Source organism: Mauremys mutica, chromosome 5 (genome assembly GCF_020497125.1).
Source record: "Mauremys mutica isolate MM-2020 ecotype Southern chromosome 5, ASM2049712v1, whole genome shotgun sequence".
In the NCBI taxonomy this organism is placed as follows: Eukaryota; Metazoa; Chordata; order Testudines; family Geoemydidae; genus Mauremys; species Mauremys mutica.
In genome coordinates, this window is record NC_059076.1 from 77,991,703 (window position 1) to 78,007,404 (window position 15,702).

The 15,702-nt window shown below is 42.2% G+C and overlaps 1 protein-coding gene across 2 annotated transcripts in view; it reads left to right on the plus strand.

Annotated features, from left to right (window-relative positions):
• The window catches only part of SPCS3 (signal peptidase complex subunit 3), a 107,053-nt gene extending 93,728 nt beyond the window's left edge, over positions 1-13,325 (plus strand). The window contains exons 1-5 of one of the 2 annotated variants that reach the window (XM_045018388.1): positions 6,977-7,367; positions 8,926-8,999; positions 11,194-11,270; positions 12,420-12,535; positions 13,062-13,325. In XM_045018388.1, the coding sequence (XP_044874323.1) occupies positions 7,225-7,367; positions 8,926-8,999; positions 11,194-11,270; positions 12,420-12,535; positions 13,062-13,194 (543 nt within the window). In that variant the 5' untranslated portion in view covers positions 6,977-7,224 and the 3' untranslated portion in view covers positions 13,195-13,325. Of the gene's footprint in view, positions 1-6,976; positions 7,368-8,925; positions 9,000-11,193; positions 11,271-12,419; positions 12,536-13,061 lie in introns of those variants that run through there. The other variant, XM_045018387.1, reaches the window with a different exon arrangement.
• The last annotated feature ends 2,377 nt before the right edge of the window (positions 13,326-15,702 follow it).

The following is a 15,702-nucleotide window of genomic DNA, read 5'->3' on the forward strand; positions in this document are numbered from 1 at the left end:
CAGATCACCTAGCCTCTGAGTACATAAATCGGAAGGGGTATTTTCCGATGGTTCTCCAGGCACTTGTGGATCACCGTGGGTGTGTCATGGACATTAATGCAGGCTGGTCTGGAAAGGTGCATGATGCATGCATCTTTTGGAACACAGGCCTGTTCAGGAAGCTGCAAGCCGGGACTTTCTTCCCAGACCAGAAGATCACCGTAGGGGAAGTCGAAATGCCCATTGTGATCCTGGGAGGCCCCGCTTACCCTTTAATGCCGTGGCTCATGAAACCATACACAGGAAGCCTTGACAGCAGCAAGGAGCGGTTCAACAACAGGCTGAGTCGGTGCAGAATGACTGTTGAGTGTGCTTTTGGCCATTTATAGGGCCACTGGCACTGTTTGTATGGGAAGCTGGACCTGGCCAATGACAACATCCCCACGGTTATAGCCGCGTGCTGTACCCTCCATAACATTTGTGAAGGGAAGGGTGAAAGCTTCACTCAGGCATGGACCATGGAGATTCAACACCTGGAGGCTGAATTTGAACAGCCAGAGACTAGGGCTATTAGAGGGGCCCAGCATGGGGCTGTAAGGATTAGGGATGCCTTGAGGGAGCAATTCGATGCTGAAAGCAACCAGTAATGTTTGGGAGCCCTGAACGGGAGTGAAGTGCAGCGGTTCCAATGCTAGTAGGCATCTGTGTTTGTTGTTTGTATGATGCACTGACTTGCAGTGCCTGTTGCTTTCCTGGGCTACACTATCTTTTACTTAATGCAATAAAGAATGTTTGCAAAGCCAAAAAATTAATTTATTAAAAAGAAACACAACTGCTGGGGAAACACACATGGCATGACACATCTGTGCAGTGTGGGAGGAGGGAAGGGGGCGGGGTGGGGATGAGACAATCACAGATTTACATATATACTGTTATCATATTCAGCCTTCCTGTCTGGAGTGCCGTGCATGCTGATGGGGGTTGAGTGCAGTGGGTAAAGGCATAGTTTGCAGAGCTGGGTGATGAAGCTACAGATGTTGGAGGCAGCTGGTGGCAATAAGAAACCAGATGTTGGGGAAAGTGGGTTGGCGGTAACATGGGTGCACAAGGGAAAGAGTTTTGAGACAAGGGCTGCAGTGGGGGGGGGAGGCGCAGATCTGCTCCATCTGCAGTGCTGTGAGCACCTGCATCGAGTCTGCTTGGTGCTCTATAATGCTTAGGAGCCGCTCCATGGTTGTTGCCGGCGATCCGCATTCTCCTGGCGGAGCCTTTCGGTTTCCTGTGCTTTGTGGTAGGCATTCCGCAGCTCCTTCACTTTAACCCTGCACTGCATCCCAGTCATGGCCCCTTCCTATCATGGCCCTTGATATCTGCCCATAGGTATCATAATTTCTACGGCTGGAGCACAGCTGGGGCTGGACAGCTTCCTCCCCCCAAACACTAATGTGGTCCAGCATCTCGCCATTGCTCCATACTGGGGATCGCCTAGTGCGTAGAGGCATGGTCATCTGGAAAGATGTGCTGAGAGCGTTATACGCCTTTCTGAACAAACAGGAAGGGCAATTTCAAAATTCCCAGAGAATTTAAAGGGCGGGTCTGATGGTTGGTTACCTGATGGTAGGGCAGTAGAGTTCAAAGAGATGACCAGAGTGGCTAGAACAGGCATTGTGGGACACTTCATGGAGGCCAATCAGAGCACAATAATAGACCAGGGCATCCACACTGGCACCGCAGCGCTCTAGCCAGGGCGCAGCAAGCTTTATGCTTCTCGTGGAGGTGAATTACCAGGGGCGCTCCCCTGCAGAGTCCGGGCGCTCTATGTGCCTTGCCAGTGTGGACACCTCAGGAGTTAGGCCGCCCGGGGCTGATTTAATGCGCTCCAACTCACAAGTGTAGCCACAGCCTTTGTGTTTGATCACTTGTTTTAGAGGGAGCAAATAGTATTGAATAAAGTACATTTCTCTAGAGTAGACTTAACTTGAGATGAAACCCTTCATGGTCTGATTTTCAGATTGTACATTTTTAAGCTTGAAAGTATGTGGGTTTTTTCTGCGGCCCATCCATCAGGATTGTTCTTTTAAACTGTTATAAGGTTAGGTAATTTGTTTCTCACTTGAAGCTGTCAATTTGTTTTAAAAAAATGAGTAATATTTGAGTCATATATATTTGCACTGTATTACTGTACTGCCAAGGGATCCCAATCAAATTTGGGACCCTATTGTGCTGGGCACTGTATAAACATAAAATAAATGACATCCTATTTACTTTAAACTCCTCTTCCTACAGGTACTTGCATTCACTATTTATAGGTGGTCTTGGAACAATGTCCACAATAAGGAGTTTGAAACGAGTATTGTTTTATATTTGAGTACTTGCAATTCCATCTGCAGAGGGACAATTTCTAACCTACCTAGATCTCCAGATCATTCTGAATCTCTAAATATTTTGATACTTGTACTCCTATGTCACTTTTTTTTTAATGTCTTAATGGTTGCTAATCATCCCGGTGACATTCTATCCTGTCAAGCATTATTTTGAGTGAAGCACTTAATTGTGACAAATTAGGGGTGAATTTGCTTATTTAAGTTCTCATGTCCACAAATCTCCTTATTTTGCAGGTCTTTCCATTTATGCAACTGCCTCCACCTTTCATGGGTCCTTTCAAACTCCTCTGTCACTTAGTCCATCCTAGTGATCTAAATTTATGCAGCTCTATCTGGCATTTGTTACTGTTCAATTTGAGGTTATTATCTTTGGCAAACTGCAGAACATTACATACTCTCATTGTGTTAATTATTTTCTTCCCAATAATCAGCAGATCATCAATTATTATTTCCACCCTTTCCAGATTCTGAAAGATTGAGGATATGGTGCTTTGCCTCCGCATGAGGTCTATCAATCTATCAAAAGGAGAGTTGAAGGTGAAAAGTTTTATATTTTCTGTTTCAAGTCAGGGCTGCCAAAAACTTTGGCTTGCTATCCAAACGGATACTAACTACTCTGGTGTTTTGAAGCCATGACATGATCGCCACAACTATTTCCTCACATTTGTTGGCCTTATTAAAATCTTTTGGACCTCCATCAATCCTTAACTTACTCAGTTTTACTTAGTAGGTCTTTAAGATAATTGGCAATGGTCTCATCTTGTACATAGGTTAATGTAAAGTAACATTTTTGATTGGTTCAAATTATTTAAAACTTTTTAAATAATTTGTCTAGTAATTTGCAGTCCTTCATGAGCCTATTGGAATTTATCGTACATTTCCAATAATTCTGTTAGATCTACCACATGTAGGAGGGGGCAGGATTTCAATCTCTCTGATTTCTCCTCAATATCGCACATTTTCAGGAAAGTGAAAGAATCTTCCAATTCTCAGTCATATTATCTTCCAGAGTGACTAGAGAAAAAGGTGACTACATTTACCCATGTTTGCCAAATATTTAGTTACCTTTATTGTGTGGTGTCAGAAGTTATGACTGGTGCTGGTAAGTGGCTCATTTTTATTTCCTGGCCTCAATTACATGACATGAGTTAGACTTAAAAGATTATACCACAGTCACATGGTAGGGTAGTTAACCTACTATTAATGGGTTTTTTTTTAAATCCCTCCCCTAAGAAGTATCAGTTAAGTGATGACATACCCAGCAAAACATAGCCTGGCTTGAGAAAAGGAATGGCAATCTCTAGTTAAAAGCTATTGGTACTTTGACAAGAGACATAAAAATACAATGTGACAGAGAACAAAGAATTGACTCAGGGACTGAGATAAAACCACAGGGAGGGAGATCAGTGAGTCAGGCTTCTTGCCATGGAATGCAAAGCACAATGAAGTGTGAAGGTCTCAGCTAAACCAGCGAGGTATAAAAGCACTTTACCTTATAAGGCTTTGTATGCCATGTAGTGGGCAAAAGCAAATTAACTTGATGCCAAAAATGTGCTGTCTTTGGCTCCAAAGCATATTTAGAATCAGTTTTGGTCAAGTTATTTGATGTACATTGTAAATCTGGAATTAAAAAAAAATATATTCCAACACTTACTGGCCACAGGACTAAGCATATTAGCCCTGGTGAAAACCTGTGTCACCATGCTCTTCTCCCAAATAAATCAGTTCTCCCATACCCAGTATCTTTTTCCAGAGAATCTTCTTTACCTCTGAATATAGCACCAGCTGCCTGCTCTGCCTCCCTCCTTTGAGTAGACTGAGCTTTTCTTTATAGGCATAGGGAGGCCACAATTTCCCTTCCACCTAAATAGGTGCTCTCCTATCATTCTCTGCATTCTCCAGCTCCACACTGAGAAACCAAGTGGGGCTGAGAAGGAGATAGGAAGCAGAGAATTCCCCATACAGCCCATGGAGAGGACTCTACATGGCCATCTGCCTGTCCAGCAGCAGCTTAACTGCTGCTAGGAACGATTTCACTACACTGGAACCTCAGAGTTACGAACACTTCAGAATGGAGGTTGTTCGTAACTCTGAACAAAATATTATGGTTGTTCTTTCAAATGTTTACAATTGAACATTGACTTAATACAGCTTTGAAACTTCACTATGCAGAAGAAAAATGCTTAATTAACCATCTTAATTTAAATAAAACAAGCATAGAAACAGTTTCTGAAGCTTGTCAATTTTTGTAAACTTTCTCTTTATTTTTTAGTAGTGTACTGTATTTGCTTTTTTGTAATCTGTCTCTGCTGCTGAGTACTTCTGGTTCTAAATGAGGTGTGTGGTTGATTGGTCAGTTCATAACTCTGATGTTCCTAACGTTGAGGTTCTACTGTACTTTACCCTTTCCACAGCTTCTGTTCTGGAGTCCTCTTCTCCAGCTGCTCATAGTATTCCTAAACAACAGCAAAGTGAAAATGTGATATTATACTTGACTATTTCATTTCTACCCATAGGGTTCTAAATAGCAGCAGTGAAATTGACCATAGTCTTGTTGGTTTCACTGATGTTTAGTGGGAAAGCTGTAAGTAGGGCTCACTGTTTGTCAAGGAGATAGCAGAAGTCACCGATTCCATGACTTTCCGTGACCTCCGTGACTTCTGCAGCGGCCAGTGTGGCTGACCCTAGGGCCACCCAATCAGTTGGCTCCAAGGTCAGCTGCTCAGGTGGCCTTGGGGACAGTCACACCGGCTGCTGCTGGAATGGGCCTGCAGCCAGCGGCTCGTGCAGCCCTGCAGCCAGCAGCACCAATCACCTGAGCAGCTGGCACCGGTATCCACCCAAGCAGACACCGTTGCAGCTGGCCCCAGTGGCTCCCAGCAATGGTACCGGGGTGGCTGGAGGAGCCACAGCTTCAGCAGCTCCCAAGGCAGCCCCCGGCTGCTGCTGATCTGGGCACCTCAAGCAGCTGGTGTCGCTGGGCCGGCTCTGCCCCTCCCCCCACAGCAGCAGCCCACTGCAGCAGCGGCTGCCCCAAGATTTAGTTGGGTATTTTTTTTAGTAAAAGTCACGGACAGATCATGCGTGAATTTTTGTTTACTGCCCGTGACCTGCACATGACTTTTATTAAAAATATGCGTGACTAAATCATAGCCTTAGCTATAAGCAGCAGCTGAGCCACTGCAGCTGTCTGTCTACACATACAGGACAACATTGCTTCTGTTCACATTTAGAAGGTCATCTTTGCAACCAGAAAGGCTAGAAATTTAGACCTTTTCAATCCTTTACAGGGGACGTTTCCTACTTGCCACTGCCAAATGGGCCAGAGACTTTTTCAATCACTTTGAAAACACAATCAATTTTTCAGGGACATCACTGGAAGGCTTCAACACTAAACTCCTACCACTACGGCACAAATCCTCACCCAAATCAAACAGCGCTCAGGACAATAGACCAAAACAACAGCAAATCAAAACTAACAAGCTTGACTGCTAGAGCCACCACACTAGGATCCAGGCTTAACTTGCAAGGTGTTGAAGACCGTTTTTCCTGCTTAGGAAGTTTCATCTAAATGTAGGTGAACTGGTGCTGACACCTGCTGCCAGATACAAGTATTTTTCCTACTCCAGGCCAGGCCTAGCTGACTTCCTTAGTAGTGTCGGGGACTCGAACCCCAACAGCGAAGTTCGTTGTCTGACCGCAGAGAGACCAGGCAACACCAGCAAGGTCCGATCAAAAGTTCTTTATTGATAAGTGCACGTATCAGTAAAGAACAGCTCGTATCCGAAAAGAACCAGCCCCCTCTTTACAGCTTAGTATTAGCTTATATAGACAGTTTTATTACGTCATAGATCATTCACTAGAGCAATCCACCCCCTTTGTCTAACAACTAGAAATTAGACACCTTTTAATATATACGCATGTCTAGTCTCTACAATATTGAATTGTTAATATCTCAACAAGCGCCAAAGGTTAGGAATGTGAGGGAGTTAAAAACACACCGAACACTAAACCAGGGAGTTAGTCAGAACTGTGAGATGCTTGTGTTTCTTATCAGTACTTCAAACACTGTGTCTTAACACAACACAGCTGGCATCAGCCCCCTCACTTATCTTGCTCTTTCCCAGGGCTTTGTGAGACAATTCTGCCTGTCATTATTTCACTCTGGGTTTTCCCAGAAACCTCTGCTAGCCTGATTTTAGTCAGGTTGGCACAACTGGTTTTTGTGCTACATCTTTATTCAGGCCTAACAGTAGCACAATGAAACGTGCAATGCTAGCAGACTCTCCAGAACAAAATCAGCCTGTGTCACTGGAGCTGGTAACAGACACCCAAACCGTAGCGAACAGAGAAACGGGTGACACAAGAGAGCTGGACAGAGCGAGACTATCCCAAACCCAAGGGAACGAGAGACTGGACAATACACAGACACTCCAGGAGGATCGCCTCTAAAGCTAGCGGGCAGGCGCGTGACGGCAGAGCGGGGCGCGAGGCGTGGAGCTGGAGGGTGGGTGCTGTTGGGACAGGGGCGCGCGGGGCGGGTTGTCGGTTGGGGGCACGCGCAGGAGATGCCGGGCGGGGTGAGGGGCCGGATGTCCCGCCTCCCCAGGAGGGCGGTCGCGCGGCTCCTCCCCGCTGGCTGGGCGGGCTCAGGCGCATCCGGCCTCTCTGCTGCTGCCGGTGGCTCACGCACCGAGGCGGCTGCTGCTGCTGCTCCTCGCCCCGCAGAGACCCGCCGCCTGCTGCCCCAGTCGCCGGGCGCTGCCGAGCCGGCTGCCCGCGGTGTCCGCCCGTGGGGTGCGGCAGGGAGGGGCCGGGCGGCCGGGGCCTGCGTGGCTGAGCGGCCGGGCCGGGCGGAGAGATGAACACGGTGTTGTCCCGGGCCAACTCGCTCTTCGCCTTCTCGCTGAGCGTCATGGCGGCGCTGACCTTCGGCTGCTTCATCACCACCGCCTTCAAGGAGCGCAGCGTGCCCGTCCGCATCGCCGTCTCCCGGGTCATGCTGTGAGTGCGGCCCCGGGGCCCTTCCCCCCGAGCCCGCCCCGTGCCCGCCCCGAGCCCGCGGGAGGCTTGGCGCACACACGGCCCCGAGCCACACTCTGCCTGCGGGGAGGGGGAGCAGCCGGCGCCCCCTGCCCGGGGTGGTGGACCGGTGGCTGCGACGTGGCTGCACCCAGCACCTGGAAACGAGGGGGCTGCGGCACGGGAATCTAGGGACCCTGCCCGCCCTGATTGCTTTAGGGAGACGTTAAATAAATCTTTGGCCACATCAGTGCCCCCCGCAGCTCCCCCCATCTCCTCTCTGTAGCTTGGGCCTAGAATAAGTACAGTCAGTGTCTGCCTCTGCATTTCCTTCCGGCTCTGTCTCTCACTTCCCCGTGTCTGGGCCAATGAGGGAACCCCACGACAGTCAACTCTGCTGTACTGGTGTCCTTTCTCCTCCTCCTCTCTGCCAGTTCTCTGTGTGAAAGCTGTTGCAGTGCATAAATTGCACACAATCACACACACCAAGACTCCTGCTTTATATGAAGGCAAGACATGTTGACAAGGGTTTCTTTTGGCCAAACTCCAGTTTAATGTGTGGATTCTTCCCGTAACAGATTGACAGTGACTCTATGCACCTGTCATGTAGGTGCATATACTGTGAAGATATGTTTGTTTGTGTGAAGGAACAGTCTGTAGTCAGTCTTCAAATCAAAACTTTGGGCTTTCTTAGCTTCTTTCTTTTTGAAGCAAGGAAGGCACTGATCAGTGTGGCAAACTTAATTTTTTGTTTTTAAAGCTCAGGGGTCAGTTTTTTTCTTCTGTTTTTATGCATGGAGATTTGAATAAGCTCAGTTCAGTCTGGAGCAAATCTTAATGTCAAGTTCAACGTTCCTGAAGTTTTGGTGGTGAGGTTTATCCATTGTCAACCAAATTATGTCATGATTAACTGCATGATGACTTAATATTGTGGAGAGAGCATAAACTTTCAACCAATGTAGTATTTTTTTGTTTGAGGATTGTACGTGCCAAGGGAGAACTTTACAATGTGTGTGTGCAGCACAAATATGAAATCAGGGCTAACAGGTGGCTAATGTAGATGGGCTAAGCGGCTCTTTATGATGTAAAATCAGTTGGTATGACTGAAAATAGTAGTACAACCAGAATGACTGGCTTTGCTGCTGCAGTTGTTCAAATTGGCATTGATTAGTTGGTGATGGCTATGTATCCTTGACTAAAATCAAATGAAGTACATTTGAGCTGCCCATGCCTCTGTAGGCAGGAAAAAGTCCATACATTATTACTCTTATTTTATCATTTGAATTCTAGTCATGCCTAAATGCACCAATCAGGATAAGGGCCCCATTGTGCTAGGAAGTGTACAAACAGTAAAACAATGTTCTTGACCTAAAGTGCTTACCATCTGATTAAGACAAGATAAATTACCATCTGATTAAGACAATAAATGGGTGTATCAATCAATCAGAATGGTGGAACTTGTACAATAAGAATGTTCATTGACATAAAACAAATAAGTAATGCAAACTATGCTAATTTTGTGTTTGGTTTTTTTTTTTAGAAAAAATGTGGAAGACTTCACTGGGCCTAGAGAAAGAAGTGATCTAGGATTTGTTACATTTGATGTTACCGCAGATATCCTTTATAAAAACACTAATGCTTAAAATATAAACTCTGCTGTATTGTTGACACCACTTCCGTAGTGGTTATGGTTGTAATGTATGAAACCAGTCCTCAAATATTTAAACCAGAAGACCTTAAGAAAGTAAAAAGTTTGAGGACAACCACCAATATCTCTGGAAAGCAGTGTTTTAAAGTAAATGGAATTAGAGAATGTATTGGCTGAGGAGAGAAATACAGTAGAACCTCAGAGTTACAAACAACCTGAGGTGTTCGTAACTCTGAAACATTCACAACTTTGAACAAAATGTTATGGTTGTTCTTTCAAAAGTTTACAACTGAACATTGACTCAATACAGCTTTGAAACTTTACTATGCAGATGAAAAATGCTGCTTTCCTTTTTTATTTAAAGCAGTTTCCGTTTAACAGTATTTGTACTGTATTGGAATTTTTTTCGTCTCTGCTGCTGCCTGATTGTGTACTTCTGGTTCCAAATTAGATGTGTGGTTGACAGGTCAGTTCATAACTCTGGTGTTCGTAACTCTGAGGTTCTACTGTAGTTCTTATCGGATGAGGAGCTTACCAAGACAGTTTATGGCAACCTCATCAGCAAAGTGCAGAGTCCTCCAACCACCATTAAATCTGGTGAGAGTGCAGTAATCAGTAATGTGTGACGTGTTTGGCCACAGCTGCATTTAGGATTCTTTGTTGGTCCCAGATGTGAAGGCTGGCTGCCCATTTACACTGGCCTGTTTGAAATCAGGTCAGAAGGCCCATGAGCAGTGTGGCAAATAAAGCTGGGTACACACATGATTGGGTCAAGAGACTGGTATCTGACATCAACTGCAACCACATCAACATCGCAGAGAAATCTGGGTAGGACAGATAGGCCCACAACAGTTGCCTCAATGACAAGCATGCTCCTGGGTGGTTGAAGTCTTCTGTGTATAGTGGTAGGCGCAGGGTTAGCTCTGATCATCTCAATCATTCTTGTTGAAGCATCCTCACGACAAATATTGGAGGAGTCATATTGCTTAATATGGAGAGCCATGGTATGGGTGTAGGTCAGTAAGGAGAGAAATAATTAATCATAGGGATTGTTTATGTAATGTATATTTTATGAATACTTTAAAGATCTATGACACAGGTTTCAAACTCATTCTGTTAGGAAAGCCTGGATTATAAAGTTATTGACCTATAATATGGATGTCAGTGGGAGTATTTTTGTTAAAAGATTGAGGGCAGACATGGTCCTTCATTTACTAAATAATTTATTGAGCAGCATACACAATTATATCAAAACTTCTGTCCTCTGTTTTTCCCCCCATTTTACTTTCTCCCCTTTCCCTCTATCTTTGATTGCATGTCTCTTGTTTTTGTTTCTTTTATATTCCTCTTCACTTTCTTAATAGTTTCTACTCTGGCTCCTCCTCTCTCTCCCCTTCTGGCTCCTTATCCCACTCTCTTTTGCCCAGCCAATCCCAGTTCTCCCACTGTGCCCCAGCTCCTTGCAAGAGCTGTCTCCCCTCTACCTCACACCTAGTCCCAGTCTCTTCTGTGACTTCTGCAGCAGCCAGTGCAGCTGGCTCCGGGGCTGCCTGAGCAGCTGAGGCAGCCTCGGGGCCAGTCCCACTGGCTGCTGCTGGGGCAGTCTGGGCCTCCCCTTCCACTCCTAGGAGCAGAATGAGACTTTTGGGTGGGGGGCTGGGTGTTGGGGCATGGGAGGGGGTGAGGGCTCTGGGCAGCGCTTACTTTGGGGGTGCTCCCCAGAAGTGGCAACACGTCCCTCCCTCTGCTCCTAGCTCCACGCGCTGCCTCCTCCCACAGGCACTGCTGCTGTGGTTCCGAGCCAGTGGATTTTTGTTTACTGCCTGTGACATGTCCATGACTTTTACTAAAAATACCAATGACTAAAACATAGTCTTACTCTTGGACATGTACAAAAAACTATTTCTCATGCTTTTAAAGAGATACTGATTACCTTTAATTTTTTCCATATTGACTAAAATAAAATTAAAGTTCCTGTTAGAACACCCTTTAAGTAGTATGCCCTGGAGAGCAGATAACATCAGCTATGATGAAATGTAGAAAAATATCTTAAATGTTATAATTATATTGTACTTAGATTATGAGATGATCTATGTTGGAATTTGGTAGAAATAACATTTAAAAATAAAATTGGTATACCATTTTTCTTAACTTGCTCACATCTGCAAACTATATTTGATTGGAATGTTAAACAGTTATTTCTGTATTTATCTGCAGAATATTCAACAAAAAACAATGTAAGTATGAAATAATATTAATTGTTTACATTTTCTATTTGGTTTAGCTGCTATTTAATATGCTGTAATCATCCTAGGAAAGATTATGGTACAAAAATTTCATACTACTTTGACTTATTCCTACAATCTTTGACTTTTGCTTTTGCTGATATTTAATAGTAAGAATTCCAAATGTCACATCTTTTGACTTTCTCAAATAGTGACATAGCTAAAATGCCTTACAGCTTTTGATAGATAGCCCTTTGGCGCCATTGTCACTTAAAACAGCTGTTCTCAACGGTTTCAACTGGTATGGCTATTCTGCCACTGTAGAAAGGTCAGAATTTTCTTAAACTGATTTTTAAAATTCATTCTCAAGACTGTCACTACCTAATCTGCTTTTAATGACCATTTAAATAAAGTAATATTCCATCTATGCTGGTAGCACAACTGCACTTGCTGAATCAATTTTTAGAATTCTCTATTTCCATTAGATGGGCTTTAAGAGTCCATTATCTTGTTTTATATTTCATAAGTTCAGTTTATAAACAGCCAGCCCTTATAAATTGGTACATTATAATGGTATATTTTAGTCCCTTGTTCAAATTGTATCAGAAGACACCAGACAAAATTCTGAGTACCCCAATATGGCAGATCATCATTGCTGACTAAGTAGTTCAGAAGAGATGCATAAAACCTCTTATGAATTCAGGACACCTTATTGAGGTGCAGTTATTCTTTTGGAATTATACTTACAAATCTGAATACAGTAATCTTTCATTTTAAAAAAAAGGAAAATTTTGAACAAAATAATAGGGCTTGACTTCAGTACAATTCAAGTCTTTCATTCTTGAGTTTAAAATCACTTTTACTTTTACAGTTGTAATTACAATTAAAAACTAGCATCCTTGACCCATCATACTTTTTACTGGTATGTCTTTAAAATCTGCGATCCTTAAAATAAGGTTCTGTCAGATCTGTTATCTCTACCATATTTAAATATTTTAGTGATAAACCTTTGTTCTTGTGAGACATAGTTCTGTTACACTTGCAATCCGTAAAACAAAGTTTATGCTCTGCAATTTCAGTTTCTTGAATCAGTAATACTTTGTAATTTCCGTGATCAGATATACTTCATTGTGTTAACTCAGTGATTAATTTTAATTGTAGGCCCTGAACCAGGTTGTCCTTTGGGACAAGATCATTTTGAGAGGAGATAGTCCAAAGCTGTTACTAAAAGACATGAAATCAAAATACTTTTTCTTTGATGATGGAAATGGTCTCAAGTGAGTAAATTACATTTCTTTATAGTGTAGCTGTTCTGTACTCTGGATATTTGTGTGTTGCTGAGGTAGGAGTGGGAGGTAGGTAGGTAAGGGGGAATATGAATATTTAACAGCTCATTACATTATTTTAAATCTTATAATTGTTTCAAGACAATTACATCTTCAGAAAGCAGCTGATGAGATGTGCTATGTGGTAGAGATCCAGATCTCCACGGTCTATCCCCCAATTCAGTGGGCTGAAAAGCAAGTGGCTGCCAGAAGCAGTTGGCTGCCAGGTTTCAGTCTGTGCCTGCAGAGCTAGAGTCATGTCCTGCAAGATGTGGAGAACTCTCAACTACTTTGCAGGAAATTTATCGGACTCTAGGTCATATTCCATGCAGTAGCTTTGTGCAAATATTGTAAATGAATGCAAACTGTGTAAACTTAAAATGCTCATCATTTTGGCTCACAGAAAAGTATTCATATTCAAGGTAACATGTCTTTATAAGTTGAGTATTTCTTCTGATGATCTATTTTGATTTTACAGGGGAAACAGAAATGTCACTTTGACTCTCTCGTGGAACGTTGTACCAAATGCTGGCATTCTACCTCTTGTGACAGGATCAGGACATGTATCTGTTCCATTCCCAGATACTTATGAAACAGCAAAAAGTTATTAAATTATTATACTGAATCCTAAGCAACATATTTTTATACTTGTATATTATGAATACATTTTATCACTTTCTCCTCCTATTCCCTGCAGCTCTCCAGTCAAAGGTACTTGATTTCTTTGGCTCCAGCTGAGCAGGAAAAAAAACAGCTGAAATTTAGACTTTTTTTAATTATTATTTTAAATAAAACATTGATGCTGAAACTTACAGGAAAAGGTAAACTGATGGTTTAAAATTTTTGAAAAAATAACTTTTTTTGTTGGCCATATGGGTAGAAAAATATGTTTCTTATAAATAAACATTTAAAACCAGAACATAGTCTGATTATTTTAAAATTGAGTATAAAAGTGTTTATGTAATCTATCTAAAGCGCAATGCACAAATTTCGGTGTTCTAGTAAAAAATGTAGGAGTACTTGCAGGTTCATAGGCACTGTGGCTATTGTATTATATTCTTCAGCTGCTGCTAAATGAGTTTAGAATGCTGCATTAAGGTAGATTGTTTCCTTTCTAGTAGAATCAAAAGCCACTCAAAAATGTTGTTGTTCATTATCCATGAGCCATCAATCAGGAGTATTATAGTACTATTCCAGCTCAAATTTGATGTTGGTTGAACAGAACTCCTTATTTGAAAGATTTATGTAATATTGATTTAACAAGAGTGTGCCATTGATTTAACAAGAATATGTGTTTGGTGTTGAACCCCCCCCCCCCCCCCCCCAAATCTTTTAAGAGCTGTTTACAACACAGATACCAGTAGAAATCATAAGCAGGATAAAACAGTGGAAAAATACCTCTAACATATAAATTGGCAATTTTTTTTGCTTATTTGGAAAAGCTTAATATTAACCAAGTGTGCATTTTTCTCACACTTGTACAAATAAACATTTTGGGATAAAGTCAGAAGATAATCTCAAAGCATTTAGGATGTGTTGTGCAATATACAAAATAAAAATGTTCTTTTTTAAAAAAAGATATGAGCAAGAATGATCCAAAATTAAAAAGTACTTACAAAATATATGATTTTCTTGTAAAATATTTGGAATTCTTGACTTTCAGTATTATAGACAAGTAAAATTAAAAAATAGTAAAATTCTGAAAATAACAAAAATTAGACTTTCATAGGGATAAATTAAAAAGATTGGGACTACTTAGCAAAGAGACAAATAGGTTGTAGAATAGTATACAAAATGAGTTGTGTACAGAAGGTAAAGTGGCCGCTGTCCTTCAGTCTTTCACAGTACAAGCACAAGGAGACATTCAGTGAAATTGGAAGGCTACAAATTAAAAACCTGATCAAAGGAAATATTATCTTGTACAATTCATAGTAAGTCTGTGAAGTTCGTTACCCCAAGAGCTGAGGTCAACAGCTTAGCAGAATTTAAAAAAGGATTAAACATTTATATAGATATAAAATCATACTCAGTTTTACTAGATAAGATAAAATATTATAAAACTGCCTGGGATACTTGAGTTCAGCAAGGAATATCCTTTTTTTGGCAGATTATTCCATAATTGTCCACTATGAAATATATTTCTCCATCCCCTAAAGTATCAGATAGCAGTAATTATCAAAGACAGGACAGTAGATTGGGTTTGATCAGATCCTCTATGATAAACCTACGTTGTAAGTGAGTTGACTCCAACTTTTTTTTAAAAAAAGGCTTTCAAACAGTTTGCATAGGGCCACCTTTTCCTCCATGCATCCTGTTCCTTGTAAGGAGGGATAACAGCATAGCTGCCACCCACATACCCTTAGGATGTGCAGAAAACTCTTGCTCTAATTCTGTGAATCCTAGGTCATCCATGTGGAGTGGCAATAGGGTGACCAGGTGTTCTGATTTATTGTACGGACAATCCTGATATTCAGGGCATTGTCTTGTAGAGGCAGCTATTACCTCCCCATCCCCAGTCCTGATTTTTCATACTTGCTATCTAGTCACTCTAAATGGTAACTTAGTGTCTGCGCTGTTACTGGCTTTTCCTGTTGTGTGGCTCCTTCCCCTTGTGAGAAGGGTAGAAAGTGGATCATACCTCGATGCATACAATTAATAGCATTATTTAAAAGGGCACTGGACTACGTGATAAAAGAAATCTGCATAAGAGTCTACACAGGCCAAGATTTTTAAAAGTGCCTTGATTTTTGGATTCCTCCTTTTTGTGTGTTCAACTTGTGACACTTTAAAGAGCCCTGATTTTTCAAAGGGTGGGTGCTCAGCACTTTTCATTTCCAAATATCAGGCCTTTTTAAGATATCTCAGGTTGGGTACATACAAAATTGTTGCTCTTGAAAAGCTTGACCATACAATGTAAAGCAGCTGATCTGTAGCTCTGCGCTCAACTATATAATATATCTTCGTATTCACTTTTTTTTTTTTTTTGGGAGGGAGGCTTCTGTCAACCTGATTTCTGTACTCTTAATGTTTTTGCTCTTGTCTGCTTTGCTGCAAAGAGAAACACCCCACAGTTTGGGTCGCTAACAAATTTTGTACTGTGAGCATTTTTAAAAATGCAT